The 19,303-nt window shown below is 40.0% G+C and overlaps 2 protein-coding genes and 1 long non-coding RNA gene across 10 annotated transcripts in view; 2 read left to right on the forward strand and 1 right to left on the reverse strand.

Annotated features, from left to right (window-relative positions):
- Positions 1-1,001: 1,001 nt before the first annotated feature.
- rabac1 (Rab acceptor 1 (prenylated)) overlaps positions 1,002-19,303 on the reverse strand; it is a 152,572-nt gene continuing 134,270 nt past the window's right edge. The window contains exons 1-6 of one of the 2 annotated variants that reach the window (XM_022210859.2): positions 4,809-4,952; positions 3,499-3,627; positions 3,091-3,303; positions 2,701-2,798; positions 2,215-2,316; positions 1,002-2,002 (exon numbers count right to left, since the gene is read on the reverse strand). In XM_022210859.2, coding sequence (XP_022066551.1) covers positions 1,914-2,002; positions 2,215-2,316; positions 2,701-2,798; positions 3,091-3,303; positions 3,499-3,620 — 624 coding nt within the window. In that variant the 5' untranslated portion in view covers positions 3,621-3,627; positions 4,809-4,952 and the 3' untranslated portion in view covers positions 1,002-1,913. Of the gene's footprint in view, positions 2,003-2,214; positions 2,317-2,700; positions 2,799-3,090; positions 3,304-3,498; positions 3,628-4,808; positions 4,953-19,303 lie in introns of those variants that run through there. The other variant, XM_051956900.1, reaches the window with a different exon arrangement.
- On the forward strand, positions 5,292-18,607 carry dedd1 (death effector domain-containing 1). 7 transcript variants are annotated; one of them, XM_051956898.1, is made up of 7 exons: positions 5,333-5,621; positions 5,723-5,821; positions 6,402-6,912; positions 7,052-7,180; positions 7,826-7,966; positions 16,705-17,079; positions 17,382-18,607. In XM_051956898.1, exons 3-7 carry the CDS (start codon positions 6,441-6,443, stop codon positions 17,393-17,395), a joined length of 1,131 nt encoding a protein of 376 aa, XP_051812858.1. In that variant the 5' UTR covers positions 5,333-5,621; positions 5,723-5,821; positions 6,402-6,440; the 3' UTR covers positions 17,396-18,607. The 7 variants fall into 7 exon arrangements, with proteins under 7 accessions (XP_022066550.2, XP_051812858.1, XP_022066549.2 ...); XM_051956896.1 differs by having other exon boundaries at positions 5,334-5,621; positions 5,723-5,937; XM_051956899.1 differs by having other exon boundaries at positions 5,355-5,419.
- LOC110962819 (uncharacterized) lies at positions 10,053-14,775 on the forward strand. The gene is made up of 2 exons (XR_002596466.2): positions 10,053-10,239; positions 12,881-14,775. It is a non-coding gene; the product is annotated as an uncharacterized LOC110962819 (long non-coding RNA).

Genomic DNA, 19,303 nt, shown 5'->3' on the forward strand with positions numbered 1-19,303 from the left:
TTTTCAATAAATTTTTATTTATTGTTACTTTTGTGAGTTTCAAGTGATTTCAGTCAGAATTGTGGGTTTTTCCTTCTTTAACTGAGGGGTACCAACAATTTTGTCCACGTGTGTATCTCCTGACTCATGGGAGCAGACTGTAATTGTGCTACCTCCATGTGTCACAGGGGTCATCTATTTTAAATGAGCTTCTTATTGCCCATCTAGTGTATAAATCAAACAAATTATACAAAATATAATGCTCTGTAATGTGAGCGTTAATGATTGGGCTTTATGAGAGGTCACTTTGCCACATCTGGAGAAAATTTACCATGTCCCTTAGTGTGAGGAACACAAAAAGTTTGTGGAACTGCTCCACCACTGTCCAATGACAAACACACCATGTCCAGCTCATACATACACACACACACACACACACAATTTCTGTCACTCTCACTGACAAACATGCTCACACTCTCCACCTCGCTCTAATTTCCCCCGTGTCTCTGCAGTGAGCTCACTGCAGTGCGACTCTCTGCCTTCCCCTTTCTCCCCCCCCCTCGCCACCCTACGTATAATAGAATATCGATCGCTTGCCTTTGCCGCAGTGTGTAAGCGAGTGTGCCTGTGGTCGAGTGAGTGTGTGTTTGACCGGGGACCTCCAAGGTCATTGCCATGGCAACCTGAGCATGAGGTCCTTCAGCTGTGCTGTCTCAGAGCGCAGGTCACAGGGGTCAAAGAGGGAAGCGTGGGGGGGACAATAGGGAGCTTGGTGAGCGCTGCAGCATTTGGTGTTCTAGAGATGGAGAAGAGGAGCCGTCCTATTCCACTGTGTCTTCAGACTGGACCAGAATAATGACAGAATGTACAGAGTAAGTGCTGAAGGCCACCGAGTTCACTGCAACTACTGTCACGCATGCACAAACAGATGCCAACTGCGGTATTAACTTAAAACCTAATTTAATTACAGGCATAAAAAATATGACCTGGACTTATAAAAGCATTAAAATATCACTGACAACCAGCTTTGCACTAGTTTATTGCACTTCCAAAATGTAAATCCAAAACACCCAATGTACATTTGAATGTAAACAAATGAATAATAAACTGAAAAAAAAAATCACATTTACATTACCGTCAGATCCGAACGCATATAGTTGATCAGCAAAGTATAATACCCAATACAAAATACCAAGATTAAATGTTGACCTTTTAAGATGTCTTCATCTTCAACCTATCGTTACTAAGAAGCTTATCCAAAGTACCAAACTTGTTTTTGAATTTTCTTTAAATAAAAAAAATCATTTCATTTGCGAATGATTACTAGACACAACTGTAAAGCTTTAAATGGCACTTTTCCTTTGGAAAATAAATCAGTTTTTAGCAGTTTATAAGTTAGCCAGCCCATTCTGCAGTGTGAACATTTCACATACATATACTCACTCCATGAGAAATCCACATTTCTCTCAGCTGTAATCTATTTCCCAAGATATCTATAGCAGAGACTACAGCACAGATGGTCCATTTAGAGATCAGTAGAGAGATTAAGTGTGAAAAGTTCAGATATGTCACTGCATATGAAGCACTGTGGGAAGTGAGAGGCTATCCAACAGAAACTAGAGGCATCCAAGGTTTAAATATGTAGAAAAAGCTGAATATTCTGTATAATAATATGCTTGGGTTCAGATATTAATGTGCATATGGAAAGTCGTGTGCTTGAATGAGTGTTAAAAAGCGGTCTGGAACAACAGTTATTTTAGAGGCAAGACAAAGTGCATTCTCGATACAATAAAGGTAGATTATAGGGACTATACAATATGCCCACAGCCATGGAAAAGGAGAAGCTTTTCCAGAACCCTCACTGACGAACACAACTACAAGGTGAGAATGATGATGATCGACAGCCAGCACTGTCTCAGAGCTCAGCCTGTTCTTCATACAGGCTCCATGAGGAGCTCCTCTATTTCAGATGTCTCCAGCTCACGGAACGCAGCATGAGAACCAATCACAAACAGCGTTGCCCCTGAGAGGACAGAAAGGAAAGTGGATGTGAAGAGAGAGGAGAAGGCGGCTTTATGTGGAGAATTCAGAAGATTTCAATTTGCATGAACACAATTTAGGTTACAATACTACACAGACTCACATTGAAAGGAACGGTAGAATTTGTTCAACATAGAATCCTAGACATCCAGAACAATATTGCTTATAACGTACAACAAATGTGGTTTGGCTTACCCAGAACCCAAAACACTGCAGCTCCAGCTCCAGCCAGCCAGAACACAGGTAGTGAGACGGCCCCGGCCAGACTCATCTGGTGAGGCACAGTGAGCTCCTTACCTGTTGGACAAGAAAACTGCAGATTAGAGAGCAGATGAAACTGTAGAATACATCTGATGTAGTTTTGTGCCACCATTTGCAGGTTTGATTAAGTTTACTGGAAAAGACAAAAATATATATTCCACTTTCTCAGAATCAATCTTGGCATGCATTTAATCTATTCTATGATGAATTAACCATTAACACACAGCCAATGTAATGTTCACTCACACAGAAAAACAGTTCAGAAAGTTGACAAAACGTCTTGGATTTTAAAAAACAAATTTAAATCAAATTTAGTCCAATTATCAAGACTGCATTAAGTTACTACTGATTTTTTTTTTTTTTTTTTACAGATTACTCACTTGCACAGTTTCATGTGTAAAAGTCTGAGGCATCACTCACCAAGGACAACCAGTTTGGACTCCAAAGATTTAAGGTGGATTATGTAGAAGGCACCAGCAAACACAGCCAAGGCAATCAGCAGCATGGGTGAGCTGATGCTAAAGAGTGGAAACATCAATAGCTCAATCAACTCAGTGTTAACTATAAAAGCTTTTTTTAAAAACTTAGTTTAAAGCTTATTTTAGGGGATATTTTACATCTGTTTCAAGTTCTGCTTCCCTTTGTTCATTCCCCAACAGCTGAATCAGATATATGAAAACCTCCCAGACCATTTTAATGAATATTCTGATGTGCACATATGACGCAAAGACCCTATAAATGTGAGACAAAAGTAGGTGAAAACATTCTCACTGTCCAAAGAAAACAACACAAACTCCTTGGTGACCTTACATGCAGTAGAGGATGAGACCCAAAAAGATGAAGGTATAATTGCTGTTGTAAACTTCCACATTTTTCACCACCCTCTGACACAACTCTCCAAAGTTGCGGGGTTTTGAAAACTTGCGTTGGTCTACAAAGCTGGCCCACGGTCGAATGGATACTCGACGCCTGTCAATCCACTCTTTAGCCATGCTGGCTGAGAAGCCTTTGGGGAGCCAGAGCCTATAAAATAAGACAAAGAATTAAAGAAATAAATGCATTAAGACGTGCAAAATTGCATATCTCTTGCCTGCACTAGAAGCTTACAAACAACAACAGCAGATTTCAGCAGCATGAACGCCCTCTTCATAATAACATTAACTGATGAATTTGGTGCACATCACACTAAAAAATATAAATAAAAGTATTAGCACATACTTGGCCAAGATTCCAGCTCCCCCTGTGCCAGTTGGATGAGCATCTTCGGCAGTGAAGAGATCTCCAGCCTTGCTATCCATGTCTACAAGGCAGTTCTCCCCCTTGGGCGCAGCAGGTGGCATCTACAGACTGATGTGAAGCAACAGTGAGTGATTTTATCTGTAAAGTGTCTTTGAGTGTTTTCAAAAGCACTATACAATAAAATACTTATTGTTATAGTGAGTGAGGAAGACACAAGAAAACCGTTTTAATGTATTTACTGATAGAAATTCCATTGAACTAAGAATATATTTGTCTATGGGTATGTTTAGATGGTCAGACAGCTGATGCTTTTTAATGCAGTGCAACAAAAACAACAAAAACAGATAATTATGGTGCTAACTGGTGTTGGGTATCAAAGGTAAAACATAACACTGTTTTAGACTAAGCAAAGTAACTTAATGTTTTGTTATTATACCAAAACCTGGGCATCATATTGCCACTGGTACTGAAAAGTTGCAAATAACTAGTATTTCTGCTGACACAATTAGACAATTATCAATTCTCTCTCTATTAGCAGGCATGCAGTTAAGTATTTCATGTATTTGTCCAACACAAAATACCAAATATTTGTTGGTTACATCTTCACAAAGGTGGATATTTTGTTAATTTATCTATTCCATACGATTACGTTATTTCTAGACACTTCAGATACTTCATAATATAACAAAACCTTCCTCAGCTATTTGTATACATAAATTAGAGTGATTATATTTTGAATCGTCAGGTGGAGTTGCAATTTGAAGATTTCCAATAAAAACAACGTGACGAAACTTCCAAAGAAACAAAGCAAGACAAATCGATGGATGAGTAAGTATAAGTATATCCAAACTGCTCAGCCACAACAGTTAGATGCCGTCACATAGCCATAATCAACATACAGAAGTTAGCTTAGCTACAGTCTGAGCAGTGGAACATTTTAGTCAACAAAGGGCTTGGTCAGTGCCACATCACTAAACAGGATATTCATGGAAGTGTTACCTAGCAAACGACTATGGCGTTTTCTTCAATTTGGTCACGAAATATCGTTTAAAAAAACTCTACATATGTGCGGTTTCATTTTAGTAACGCGTAGCAAAGACAACTTTACTGCTTCTTCAAAACATTGCTAGCTAGCCTCTCTGCTAACCGTTCATATTCTATCAGCCCTAAACAGAGAAGTGACTTCTACATCGCGGTGCTTCATGTGTATGTTTCAGACCACCACGAATATCAACAGGGCTGCCTTAACTGCTAAATAATGATATAATGGTTTTACCAAATATACTCACATCAGGAGTTTAGCCGGACAGTCTCTGATCAGATGATTCGGGTCGCGGATGTGATGTTATTTGATGTGGTACTGCATTGGTGCTAAACAGTGACACCTACTGACCGCACCGAGGACCTGCATCCTCTCTGTACAGTGTGTTTGTGCCCAACAAATACTTCATATTCATCAGAATCAGCTTTAATGGCCAAGTATGTGTACAAGACATACTACGAATTTGATTTTGATTGTTGGTGTCACCCAAGGAATAAGGAAGGAGAATAATATAATAACCACAGAAAGAAGAAGAGGGAAAAATAATAGTAGGGCTAAAAATTATATGCAGACATTAATACATCTAGAAAAGAATAAAATATATGTATATAAATATAATGTACATTAATATAAAATAGTACAATATTTTTAGGTTGAGCCGACGCATTTAAAAGCTCCTACCAGAAACCCGACTGTTGATCAGCGGCAACAAAACGTGACCAGAAGTGGTCAGACAGTTGGAGGCCTGTGATTGGTCCATTTCTCAACGTTTTCAGGCTGCGGTCCATAGCTGCGGTTCTTTGCTGTGGGAGATCATACACGGAAAAACAAATACACGAGGAAGCTAGGTTACCACTTGTCAGTTTATTTATTTATTGTTACATATCGTTTGCAAATTGCATTGGACGCTTCTTAATATGTTTATATTTTATTTTATATGACCACGGGTTCAATTATTAAATAGCTAATTAAGCTGTCGTTATTATTATTATTAGTATTATACCAAATAATACCCGTAACCGCAAATATATTCAATGCAAACGAGGATTTTTAACCCAAAGTGAGCGGCATATTTGATAAGAACGGCAAACTATATCATATTTTGCATTGCTTGTAAATTTTAGTCTGGTTTTTCGCTAATTAGCTGTTTTTTTCCCTCAGAGAAACGTGAGACGTTACGTAATACGTCACTGTGGAAATTTGCTTCAGCGGCGTCTGTTGGGCGTCTGAAAACACTCGTATGTTTTGGTTAAAGCTGGGGTACGACGACAACATACAATCTTCACAGCTGACCCTTGTGTTACATGTTTCAATACAGCGTCGGACTGACGACCAAAAGAGATAGGACTTGAAGCGTTGTTACCCAGAGGAGAGACGTAAGGCTGCGATGTTACGGTGGTTTTCTCTGACATGGAGCACAGGCGGCTTGCTAGTAGTTTTTTTCTTTTTGCTAAATGCTAATTTACGTTGAACGCGGCTTGTATGCGGCGACACTGGTCCCATCGTTGTTTTAATGCTATTGGGGAACATGTCACAAACAAATGTACAGTTACAGTTTACTTTTTTTTTACCATGTAACACAAGAAATGCGTGTGTGCAACAAGCAGGTGAAAAGAGGTTAAACTAAGGAAGTCAGTTCCTACAGGGGAGAAACAAGTAACTTATGTACATACATTACCGTCGAGTGAGGCATTTTTAAAATAAATTTTAGATGATTAGTTGGACTCCTCATAAAATTATGAAGAACTGTATGGGTTTGTTTCGTAACTGCACAATGTGAGGCTCAGAAACATGTCTGTTCATGTAATGCTCTTCTATGTGTGTGCTTTGTTTAAATCAGTAACAGTCTGGCACAGGTGGAGAGAAGCAAACCCTAACCATGGCTGCAGTGCATCACCCAGACCACCCATTCAGGGACCTACTTAACTGGGATGAAACTGAGTGCCTGCACTACTACGGGATGCTGTCTCTCCATGAGGTCTTTGAAGTAGTTGGCTCTCAGCTGACAGATACTGACATCGACGTGCTGTCATTCCTTCTGAATGAAACCTGTTCTGCGCCACACCTTCTTGATCCAGCGGGCTGGACGGTTGAGCCCTGCGAGGACGATCTAGATGATTCAGGTGTGTCCCCAAGTCCGGAGCTGCTAAAGGCATGGAGACGGTTAAAGCCTGAGGGATCCAAGCGACCCTTAATGGACTCCAAGCCTAAGAGTGGCCTTGAGTTGTTGCTACAGCTTGAAAGACAAGGGTACCTTAGTGACGGCAACCTGGAGCCACTACTGCAACTACTTAGAGTTCTCACCCGTCATGATCTGCTGCCTTTAGTGTCCCACAAGAAGAGAAGGACAGGTGAGGAATTTTTAATTATGTTCACTCCTTTGGGTGTTGCCGTTCTGGAATGATCTGCGTAATGTGTGACTCATAGCTGAATTTATTTCCTAGGAATCATAGCCGAATGGTTACTAATCTATGCTTTTGTTCTTTTCAGTGTCTCCAGAGAGAATGGGACAAAGATATTCAGGAGAGAGAAGAAAGCTGTTGTGTGCCTCTGGATTGCGACACAGCTGCAGACAGACGGAAGCACCTCTTTCATCTTTCACACAGCAACTAAGAACTGGTAAGTGCTCCATAGTACAACATGCAGCTCACTGTCAGAATAGCTTGAGCTGTTTCCACTGCCATATTAGTTAGTCAGTGTCCAAAATTAGTGGTTATGATTCCTTACAACAAGCCACATATTTCACTGCACTTAATACCAGTACATTTCTTATTTGGATCTTTTGTTTGTTCCATACTTCTGTTTTGATAAAAAAAAAAAAATGTGTCTATATACAATATTTAATGATTAAGATGTGTTTTGATACCCAATTATCTAGCCGGTGTTTGTGGAAGATCTTCCATGGTGAATCACTGAATGTTTTGCAACTGGAAGACTAGCAGGATCTATTTTCCTGTCTTAGAATGGGCCTTTGGTAGGTGACTGTGCATGGCAGTAAGCATGATTGGTCTGGTCCAGCAAAGACCGTCAGTCTGTGTTCTTTAATTTGAATGAGATTTTTTTTCCTTTCTGACCATTTGATAAACAAAAGGATTAATCCCTTATGTTTGAGTAAATGACACCTCACTTAACAAAACTGCTTTAGATTTTGTGTTACTGCGTTAAAAACATAAATGTTATCACAGTGTAAATCCCAGAGATACACTGTCGTGGTTCATGTCGCAGTTGTAATTTCACAAACTCATTGTATATGTTTCCTGCCAGGTGCTTACCCTCCAGTGGCTGGGCCATCTGTTCGGAGGCGACAGAAGAAGAGAGGAAATGGCTGGACCCGCAGGCCCAAGAAAACAAGTAGACAGAGCCAGTCAGTGCATCCAACACCAGCACTGCAGAAAGTGTCCTGTGGTAAATGTCGCTTATGCATTTTTAATTTGGCATTTTTTAGTTTGTCATCTCGTGCCTTCAGTAGGGACTTCATTCTGCAGTTTTCCCCTGCTGATCATTTTTCCCTTCCTTTAGTTAACCATACAAACAAACATTTGATTTTCTTCCTATTAACATCTTCCCCAGCATTCCCACATTTCCTATTTTTTCCTCCTTCATTCTGATGTTGTCCATCTATGCAGAACCTTGGCTTACATTATAGAGTTTCTATACAGCAAGTTAAACACTTATTTCCTTTTCAAGTTCATTCCAAAAAAACTGTATGCACAGTAATGTTCCACAGTGCAAAGTCTTTGCAGAAATTCACATTACAAAGCAATGATTCAGTTTTGCTAAAACGCTTCAGAAGAGCTAGACAGATCCTTGAGGCCCAATTGGTCGTAAATAACCTAAAGCATTAAACCAGATTTACGGAGATGCGTGCGGAGACGGCGGAGACTGCCCGAGTATTCTGATCCGTTCGTGTGGTTCGTGTGGTTCGTGTGGTTCGTGTGGTTCGTGCGGCGGCGCGGCAGCGGAGACGGCACGAATAGTTGGATCCGTTCTTCTGGTCTTCCGGGTCAACATTTTGCCCTCGTTTAGTCTTTAGTTAAACTGAAGAATTCCCAAACACCGGTCTTCAGCATCTTGTCTTGTGTTTATGCAACGAAGTGAAGCGTGACTTCAGAGTCGGCAGCCACCCGGCCATTCGGGTGGTGTTTACAAACACGAATGGAGGAGCCGAAATGAGCCGAAAAACACGGCGGGATGAGCCGAAATGGGCCGAAGGCGCAGGGAAGAGACGAGCTCCGAATATTTTCGTCTGGGGGAGGAAGGGGTGATCACATGGACATATGTGTATATGTTATAGACATATGTGTATATGTTTATGTGATCACAGGACGAGATGAGCCAATGTGGACCGAAGGCGGAAGGAAGACGGTAACGCTGCATATTCTTTCCGCCCGGTGACGTCCGACGGCGGGGGGGGGGGGATATTCCGATACCAAAATTAATATCTGGATAGTGCCGTAGCGAACGAATATTCGGATATTCGGGATATTCGGGTCCAGCCCTAGTTCCAAATGTACTAGAAAATGCTGGAACTAAGTTTTGGTCCGATGACTCAGTTTGGTGTCTTACGGAGCCAGAACCTCAAACCTTATTCACTGTTTCTGCAGAAGATGCTCTCTTAACATTTCAAACATGAAAAATCCAGGGGCTCTGTGTGGTTTACATCTTAAGCCAAAAATTCACAAAAATCTGTTTAACTGTTATACACAGAAATAATGTAAAATTCAAAGTTGTGTACACTGTCCTTTGAGATGAGTGACATTGTCTTCATTAGTAAAGCTGCTTCACATTGGTTTCATTGTTATGCTATGAAATTGTTGAGATTTGCAGTATCTTTAACTCTTTTAATTAGACATCCAACATCAGAGAGAACGTGTTGCTTTATCCATTTCTCCCTCCATCCCTTCTTTACATTCTGTTCCCTCATTTCATATTTTCTCTAACCCACTGGACTATGTTCAGTTGCTGCTGTCGATACGAATGCACACGGCTGTTTCCTGTCCTTCTGTCCGAACTCCGCTATCATCATGCTTGATGCAAAGTTGCCATAAGGTGGCTCTAACAACTATCAAATCTTGATTATTGACCTGGAAAATAGTTTTGAGAAGTTCCAAATAGTACAACTCCACTGAAAAGCTACATTACATGTTCGATTATCAATGTCCTTTTCCAAATTTCAACTGTTGCTTGCCTTTCAATCAGTTCAATCAATCAATCAATGCTAGCTTCTCTCAATACAAAAAGATTAAGATAACACTAGCATGAGATTTGTTTTGTGTGAGGTTTGTTAGTTGGTCATGCAGAACAAACATTTTTTTAATGCCCATCATTGCCTTTTGGTCAGAAATACTCACTACAACAACCTGATTCTTCAGACTTGATTTAAAAAAAATCATTTAATAATGAAGACATCCCTTCTCGGATGCTTTGGATGAGTGATGTGCCTGTTTCTATAAACGTGTTGCTCTCTTGACTCCACATTTGATTCCACCAGGTTGACTCAAGATTGTGACTCAGATCGAGTAACCTAAGACACAGTGGATCATGAAGACAGAGGGGGAGACTGAGGAACAAAACAAAAAAGTCTGTCACTCCACTCTGTCCGTACATACTTCAGTGTCTGTGATCAACTCAGTCAGGCACTGTCTCAGCTCTCTCACAAGTCTGTGCCGATGCCTAAGGTAAAAGAGGCTCACCCCCTTGTTACTACAGGGGTTGGTGCTCCCACTTTAATCTGTGTACGATGCTTTTGTATCATAGTGTAGCTGCTCCCTACCCTGTACCCCTCAGAAAACCTATTTGCTTTGAAAAAAATCGTCCTTGTAATGTTCTTTAGTGTTGTGCAATGTGGAAAAAACGTATTCTGTTTGAGAATTTCAATTTTTTCTTAAAAGTTGTTGGTGTCAGTGTTTCACAGAACTGACAGAGTCCTCAGCAGTAAGCCTCAAATCTTTCTAAGAAGTCTCGAAGCTGATGTAAAAGGCAAACGTTACAAAACCACTAAAATCTCTAAAAACTTCAATGTAATTTGGTCTCTGTAAAACCATACCAATGGGGAAATGTGTAGTCCAAGTCTATTCATATTTCCTAACGTTCTCTGAATAATAAACCTCGTGAACATGACATATTTTCACAAATATGGCCAATGTGCTGCTTCTGTGTCTTGGCATGGCTATCTGTGATGACTTGTGTTTTGCTAAGCGTGTGGAAATGCTAAACCAAAAAGAAACTTTATGAAAATTCACTGAAAATTGGAACGCTTTGTTAGCGAATTAACTTTTGACATCCTCAATCAAAAATGCTGTAGTTGTGAAAGTATATAACAAATATATCTATAGCAACACACTAGTTAATTTCAGTATTTGTGTTGTGTTGTTTACACTAAGAAAAATGCCAAATATATGATCTCAAATGTGGCAAAGGTTGCACAAAATTGTCTGTTTAATGTGGCTGATGATGTTAATAAAGACTAAATTCAACCAGCCAAGTGTAAGGAACTCACCAGAGCAGCTAGAAGTTAATTAAGTGTTGCATATTCTCAACTGTCACAGAATAAATTGCTGACTTTGTATGCCAGTGAACTCACCTGACCTGTGTTTCCACATTAGAGTGTGGGGTGGCACCAGATACAGTCATGGAGATGAAGTTTAGTTGTGTTTATACGTTAAATCGCAATCAAGAAGACAGGACATTATATTAGATTTACCTAGGTCTGAGACCATTTACAGCAGCAAAAAAAACTAATATTTGATCTCTTACTGATGAAGACAATCGAAAAGCTCTGTTAAATTTTAGGGTATCTGTAGTTAAAATTGGCTTTATACACTCAACAAAAATATAAATCCAACACTTTTGTTTTTGCTCCCATTTTTTATGAGATGAACTCAAAGACCTAAAACTTTTTCCACATACACAATATCACCATTTCTCTCAAATATTGTTCATAAATCTGTCTAAATCTGTGATAGTGAGCACTTCTCCTTTGCTGAGATAATCCATCCCACCTCAAATAGAACTGCACCTTTCAGAGTGTCCTTTTATTGTGGGCAGTCTAAGGCACACCTGTGCACTAATCATGGTGTCTAATCAGCATCTTGATATGGAACACCTGTGAGGTGGGATGGATTATCTCAGCAAAGGAGAAGTGCTCACTATCACAGATTTGTGAACAATATTTGAGAGAAATGGTGATATTGTGTATGTGGAAAAAGTTTTAGATCTTTGAGTTCATCTCATAAAAAATGGGAGCAAAAACAAAAGTGTTGCGTTTATATTTTTGTTGAGTGTAGTTCAGGTTAGTAAAGGGTATTATTCATGCACTGAATGGCTCAGCACTGTGCAGTAAAGTCCAGTCTGTGAAGTGCGTTGGACATGTTTGTGAAAGTACTAATTCAAACAACATGTTGTAAACCTTTTGGAGCCATCGTTTCCCCTCACACAATCCCCATTATAAATGGTTTTAAACATTTGCCTTGAGATTCAATGAATTTACATCATACTGGCTAACTAAAGGTTCACATAGGCCGCCTCTGGAGTCTCAAGCTACAAACATTCTAATTCAATATGGAGACCTGTCGTTCCGTATGGCCTGGTCCTGTACTCCGTTTCTAAGAATTTAAGATGGTTGCCAACGGACAGCTATGAATAAAATGCCTATGTAACCTTTACTCAACCACTTCCAAAAGAAACGAATCGAGCAGTGCTCTGCTGAAGGAAGCTCGTGCTGTATCTTATCTCTGTGCCCCGTGTGAGCTGTAGTGTGCGATTCCAAAGACGGAGCAGAGATAGATAGGGCAGTTCAGTCCAATGCTGGCCCCTAGCACTTAAACAGACCTCAGATACTGTTTGTCATGATTCATCTCTGATCTTTTTCAGTGAAGTGTTTCAATTCCATTCTGACAATGTTGACTGCTGTTACAAATGCCCATAAGGTGTTTGTACCTTCAGCTCAGTAGTGGTTTTGTACTGTCTAAGTGGGATGCTTGTGAAGGCCCTTACCTGGTCTAATGATGGTTGTTTTTCGGTTGAGCCTAAAGTAATAGGTTGGAGAAGGTGAGGGCAAGGGCGTTGATCAAGGTAAGAGTAATCTCAAGCATCCCACTTAGATACCACCGTATCATATTGTAGAGCTACAGTAAAGTCATTTCTGAGCTGATTTACTTGTCAATACCATCATTAGCCTGACTCAAACCTCATAATAACTAAGAGAACTGAGTCCTGTGCCATACCTGCTTGATGTTGAAGAAACAACCCAGTCAACAGATATCCAACCCACTTGTGCTTGTCTCTCTCTCTCTTTCTCTCCTTTCTCTGTGTTCGCAGTTCTAAACAGACCAACCAGTGTGTCAGGAAAACAGTGTCCTTACACACAATGAGAGGGAGAGAACGAACACTAAATGTTCAAACTACGCAAAATGGTTCAGAGTGATTTTTTTTTCTATGGGGAAAAGAGAGAGTTCTGTCAGCTAACTCTCCACTCTCTTGGTCAGTCGTTCAGCAGAAAAACGGATCGATAAAGAGTTGAAGCTCTTCGTGCCAAGTGACTCCTTGTAAATGGGTACTTAAACTTTTTCTTTTTTTTCCCCCCTTTTTTTTCGTGGGCTGCAATGAGGAAGCCAAACGGGTTTGGTGTTTAAAGTGAGAAAATGAAAGCCGTGCTTCCTAATGTGCTGTCTAAGTGGATGTCTCTGTGTCTGATGAAGCATGAAGTGCTCTGTAACCCTAACAAAATGACTATCACTGTGTTCCTGTGGTTTTAAAAGGCTTTTTCCTCAGTGTCACTATCTCTACCTCCATCTTGCTCAGTATGAAATAGGAAGGCGAAATGGAGGCCATCCATAAATGCAGTAATTGCATGAAGGGCAGGTGTTTATTGAAGTCTCAGACCTCATACGGTGTAATGATCCAAAAGGTCAAATTGTTAATGGTGCTTTGACTTAATATTTCACTCTGTCTGCACCGACTAGTGTAAAAAGCTAGGCCATATGCAGAAGTTTGTTTCCCTTTCCAAATATTTGCTCCTAATTGACATTCTGTCATCGGTGTCTCTTAAATATCCTGAAATGCTCAAACTAATTCTGTTATTGCTAACTTAACAATGTGCCTGCAAGGACCAGATATTCACAGTGACTGACAGTGTTTTCAATCGCTCTTCTTTGGACATGTTTATGTTTTTACACCATTAAAACACAGTGGATACATTTTCAATATTGAGAAACAAATAAGGACTTTGTGACGGTAAAAGCAAGTCTGTACAAATTTATAGATTATTGGACAGAAAAATAAATCCAAGTCACAGACTGCAGCAGGTTTTCCATTAGGATTTCTGAGTTTTGCTGCATTCAATTTACAGTCTACCTTCACAAGCAATAAAGCTGCTGCAGCGAAGCATCTCCGCAGCATGATGTAGCCACCATTTACGGAGATGCCGTGTTTCTGGCGGTGAGGAGCGATATACAGAGGCCAATATAGAGATAAAATTTAAAAACGCTACTTCCAGTTGGAGTCTTCCACTTTTGTATTTTTTTTTTCAGTACCAACATTCTCTACATTTGCCCAATTTGGCTTCATCTGCAGTGACCTCCATGTCAGTCGTGCAGTTCTCATTGGTCTCTTACTGCTCTTCCTCCCTAATTGTTGTTCTAACACTGAGTGTGTAATTACACACACTCTGGACAGATTAGCATTTCATTTATAACTGATTGTATTGCATTTAAGACTATTTCTTTACCGTTTTCTTACCAATACTTTCGAATGCCCAATTTATGTTTGCAGTATTTGTAATGTTAATAAAACATGAAATAGCAGGATAAATACTTGGTATAGGTGCTCTACGTTCTTTAATAACAATTATGATCTGTAGTGTGAAGAGGCTTTTCTAACTATTATATGTCAAAATTGTATCTGATTGTATTGTCAGTAGATTGACCTAAAAAAATAGGTTATTTTAGTTTAGTTAGTTCTAGTCTTTGAGATGTTGTAATGCAGACAAGGTCTAATAATTTGTCAAATCACAATCCAAATGTCTTCTGTAAAATGTCAGCGTTTAATATTCTTGTACCATAATGTCTTTCTGAAGAGAAATCAAGAAATTCTAATTGCAAACTTATTAATTTTTGTGTGAGCAAACTACAGTGTAATTTATCTCCATCTGCATGTGGGTTTTCAGTTGGACCTTCATTCCAACCCAGAATATTTTAAACATTTCTGAAACCTTATTGATTGAGTGTCCCCCTTGAGCCAATTTTCTGTTTTTATAGTAATCTAATTACTGACTTATGAAGCATGAATGCAAAAGTCACTGCTTGTGTATCATTCGCCGACAAATGTTAAGAGATGCAAAATCAATGCCTTAATTCAACATTTGCATTTCTAATGTTGGCATTTTCCAAACTTAATCCCCCTTGAGTCGTTTGCCAATTCCCCATAGCCCCAAACAAAATATGGCTACAAAGTGGGAAGACGTGACTCTTGAGTTGACACATGATATCATTAATCAGTGGGCATATCGTTTACTTGTTACAGACCTTCATGACTACTCGGGTTCTTCCTGCTCAAGTCAAGGCCAGTAAGGTCTTTGTGTTACTGAGAATCTGGTCATGGTCCTCCAGTCAGTCACAAGTTTGAGCTTGTATACATAAGGGTCCACAGGGTGTGAAGACGTGTTGTTATGTATCGATATCCATCCCACTCTGCCCACAATATGTTTCAGGTTATTCTAATAATTATAGCAAATGTAACATTTTCTAGATTGTATTTTCAATCTTAAGTCATGAGATTTTTTTTTGGTTTCTGTTTTAAGATTTAATCTATTTGGTCCTTTTGTGAAGTTTGAGAGTGTCAAATGCATTTTGGCTGGACTGGGTTTTACATAAATTTGGGTCCAGTTATCACCTTAAAACTGCTAGGCAGAAGCTTTCTTCCTATCACTGCAATGAGACCCTGATAAGAATGTTTCTGGAAAAATGGATGTCACTGGTGGTAAATACTGTTTACGTCTACTGAAGGGGGTTGAGTGGGGAGGGATGGATTTTTGTTGCAGCAAAAGTCTTCAGCAGCTGGTTTCCACTTGGAGCTCTGGAATATTGACATGGGGGATGATCTCAGCGTTACTCTTGCTCAGTACAGTATGTATCCTCTAATATTTCTCGCTGTGCTGTTGCATGACCACCAATTCTGTTACTGCGGAACTCCAGAAGCTATCTGTTGTCAGCATTAAACATTCTGATGAATTAATCCGTTTTTAAACATCGAGCTGGAACAAAAAGCCGCTCTGGGGCTTGGCACTGCTGAGTACTGACTCAGGGTGTCAAGTTCATTGAAAAGTATTACATGAATTCTACAGCCGAGATTTATGTGAATCGTGCAGGCTGCCCTACTGAAGATTCTCATTTACCAGTTTCCTCTGATTCTGTCATTATGTTAACTGTTCACAATAATATTCAAAATTGTAAAAAGACCGGGTAGGAAAAGGGACTGCACTACTGGATCAGTTGAGGAGTGTTTCTTTCAGTGTTCTGAATTATCAGTTCTTTTTCACCGATACAAACTGGCAGGTTTGTAGCTGTATGTAGCACAACAATGCACACAGTTGGGACGGTCTAACTTCAGTGCCCTGCCCAATTCACGGTTTGCTCCTCCCTGCTGCACCATTATATTTGCGCTTTTCTAAGGATTGGATCAAAAGAAATATCTTGGAGTAATTAATTGTAAATTTTCCATTCTCGTTTCTACTCCACCTACTGGATTCAGAGTCTCCTTTTGGAACTCTGTTTCCTTTTAAGTCCTTGCTTAATGTAATGTATTAACATGCATAAGCTGAATGAGCTACTGTGTAATAACTTTGTCATGTTCTTCTGTGTCTTTCTTTTGTTTTGACTTCATGACCCCCTCCCTTTCCTTCTGTTGTGTGGGCCTATCCACTCTGATTCTACTCTTTACTTTTTCCATAACTTTCCTCACTTGCACTACTGTCTTCTTTTTCTCTTTTTCCATTCGCTTTTTCCTGACCATCACATCTTTATACCCACGTTATTTACTTGCACCTCTCTACTCTCCCTTTGGTTACTTTCACCTTTTCCTCACTCTCTCCTCACCACCTCACCCCTTTTCCCACCACTATTTCCTCCTCCCTCTACCATTATCAGACATCCGCCTACGTGTTCGGGCTGAATACCTGGAGCATGAGTCCGCACTCCGTGATGGTGTCTCCTCAGACAAGCGGCAGCCACTGGAGCGGCAGTTTGAGTTGTTTAGTCAAGCCAACTCACTGCTCCGTGCAAGAGACTTGGGTTCTATTGTCTGCGACATCAAGTTTACAGAACTGGACAACCTCGAGGCCTTCTGGGGCGACTACCTGAGCGGAGCTCTGCTGGAGGCTCTGAAGGGAGTCTTCATCACTGACTCTCTGCGGATGGCAGCAGGCTCAGAGGGTGTCCGCTTAATGATCAGCGTGGACCAAGATGACTATGAGGAGGGCCGAAGGCTGCTGAAAGCTAGACAAATGCCGTCATCCCATAATGGTGGGCAAATACAGAATCAATGGGCATTATAGGTTGATAAGAATTTTTGGAGTGCATTATATTTAACTTGAAAACTGCAAAAGGGAGGATTGTAATTGGAAGTTTTAGATACTGAAACATTTGGATGCGTTTTAAGAACTCCTTTTGTAGTGCAATCTATGTATTAACCACTAGATGGCAGAACTTACCACTGATTGTGTTCATCACAGGCTAGTCATATATTAGAATTGTTAGTTTTGTTTGGTGGAATGAAAAATGAATAACAATGCATCAATGTGCCTTTCCTTTGGATTTATGCACAGGTGCAACTGTTTAAGACACCAGGATGAAACAGGACACATGAAGATTGTTCCTCTTAGTCTCAGTGAGAACAGAAGCAAGCCAGCTTGTGACATGAGATCAAGTGGTAAGCCTCTAATGACACTATTAGACTTTAAATGAATCACGTTAAGGCAACTGGGCTGCCACTGGAGATAGAAAATGTTACATACTGATGTCACCCACCCTCAACAGAGACACTGATGCAGCCTTCACAAGCCAGTCATTAAATTCCTTATTAAATGTTTTTTGGGCATTTTCCTGAAATTTTGAATGAACAGTTGCTGTTCTGATTTAGACATGACTTTTGAAGGACATGAACCACTATATAATCACTAAATGGTGCTTCACTTGTGGGCACTAATGGCCAATCAGTTTGGATTAAAATCCCAGGACGTAAAAAAAAAGTTAAGTTAAATATGAAAACCAGCCAGAATGTTCTCAACTACAGAATGACCTTTGCGCGTAACTTCAGAGAGTGTAGACCGCACATATACAGCTTGATAACACTGGAATTCCAGCCCTGTGTACCACGATAACCCAACTTGTGATTGCCGTGGTCAGTGGATATGGCGGTTGCCAGTAGATGACAGCAGTGATTAGGGTTAGGTCTCAACAGACCATGGAAGATTCATCATCACAAGCTTGTCAACAGAAACCCGGATAATGCAATGGTGGCTTGTGCCTGGACTTCCAGCTAGGCCTCAGCAAGTGCTTCTCTCAGCAAGTAAAGCACAGGACAGTGCGTCGGTCAATAGAAGTGATGTTGGGGAGATCAAAATCAAAGGTGCACATCCCGGCTCCACTCAGCCCTGCTATGTAGGCCCAGTAGAGTGGCTCACGGACAGCTGTCTACTCGCCCTGCTGGAACTAATGCCTGGACTTCACTCATAGAAGACGATCAATAAGGCCCCTCACTCTAAGTCCCTTCATACAGGCAAGACTTAGGCAGGCAGACACTGTCTGAAGTGCAGGTCTCTGCAGGGCTGGGCAGAGAGTAACAATCGACAGATTTCCATGTTTACTTTTGTGTGTTTTGGTCAAGGAATTAATATATATTTGTCTTGTTCACTTTAATGTAACTGATTCAGAGGAACTTTTTGTTAAATGAAAATTTGCTTTTGATAAAACATTTTTTGTGGAAATCTTTATACATTAGAAATTATTTCTGCTGAATAATAAAGATTAATACAAGTTTGGATGGCCTAAAGTTGTTTATGCACATTTTTATTGAAATTGCTACACCTAAAAATTACTATATGTAACTGTGTTGTGACTAGCCAATGGATGTATTTCAGACTTTGGGCAATTACAGTCTTTTAACACATCTGAAACTGCTACAGTTTTTTTTTTTTTGCTGCCAATGGTGCAAGAGAATAACGTTCTGGAAATAGTGGTTTGTTTTTCAAGTGCATTTAGTTAAAATTCCTCAAAACCTCCTGGTTTTTCTAAAGCACTAATGTTCACTTCTGGGATAGGAACTACAGGCTGTTGCTGACTTAAAGCACATTCATAGTGAAACAGATGGCCTAAATATATTTTCTCAACTTTTTAGCCTAAAGTAAGCTATGAGAAATACCCTTTTCCAAATCTAATCATCACATCACACTATCATCACTTCTAATATTCTCCAATTCATCTGTCTGGAATCTGTTATATTGCTTGTCTAGGTTACTTTGAACAGTTTTCTGAATTGTCATTTTTCTTGGTCCTCCACCTTCTGTACCGGTATTAGACAGAGTGTGCCCTCTCTCTGCCCTCAAATGGTCTGAAGAGGTCCATCGAATACAGGTCACTGTGGATCAGATCCTTAATTATTTCTCCTCACTCTAAGCTGTCGGCATGATGAAACCCAAGAATGGTGTGTGCTCCAAACATGTTATCAGATTTCCTACCCTTGTGCTGT

Source organism: Acanthochromis polyacanthus, chromosome 12, assembly GCF_021347895.1.
Source record: "Acanthochromis polyacanthus isolate Apoly-LR-REF ecotype Palm Island chromosome 12, KAUST_Apoly_ChrSc, whole genome shotgun sequence".
In the NCBI taxonomy this organism is placed as follows: domain Eukaryota; kingdom Metazoa; phylum Chordata; class Actinopteri; family Pomacentridae; genus Acanthochromis; species Acanthochromis polyacanthus.

What these genes read in the sequence shown, in the direction of transcription:
- dedd1 (XM_022210858.2), top strand. Translation starts at nt 6,441, where the DNA reads ATGGCTGCAGTGCATCACCCAGACCACCCATTCAGGGACCTACTTAAC. An exon ending in CCACAAGAAGAGAAGGACAG is followed by an intron (nt 6,913 to 7,051) that starts GTGAGGAATTTT and finishes TGTTCTTTTCAG; the next exon opens with TGTCTCCAGAGAGAATGGGA. An exon ending in ACTGCAGAAAGTGTCCTGTG is followed by an intron (nt 7,967 to 16,704) that starts GTAAATGTCGCT and finishes TACCATTATCAG; the next exon opens with ACATCCGCCTACGTGTTCGG.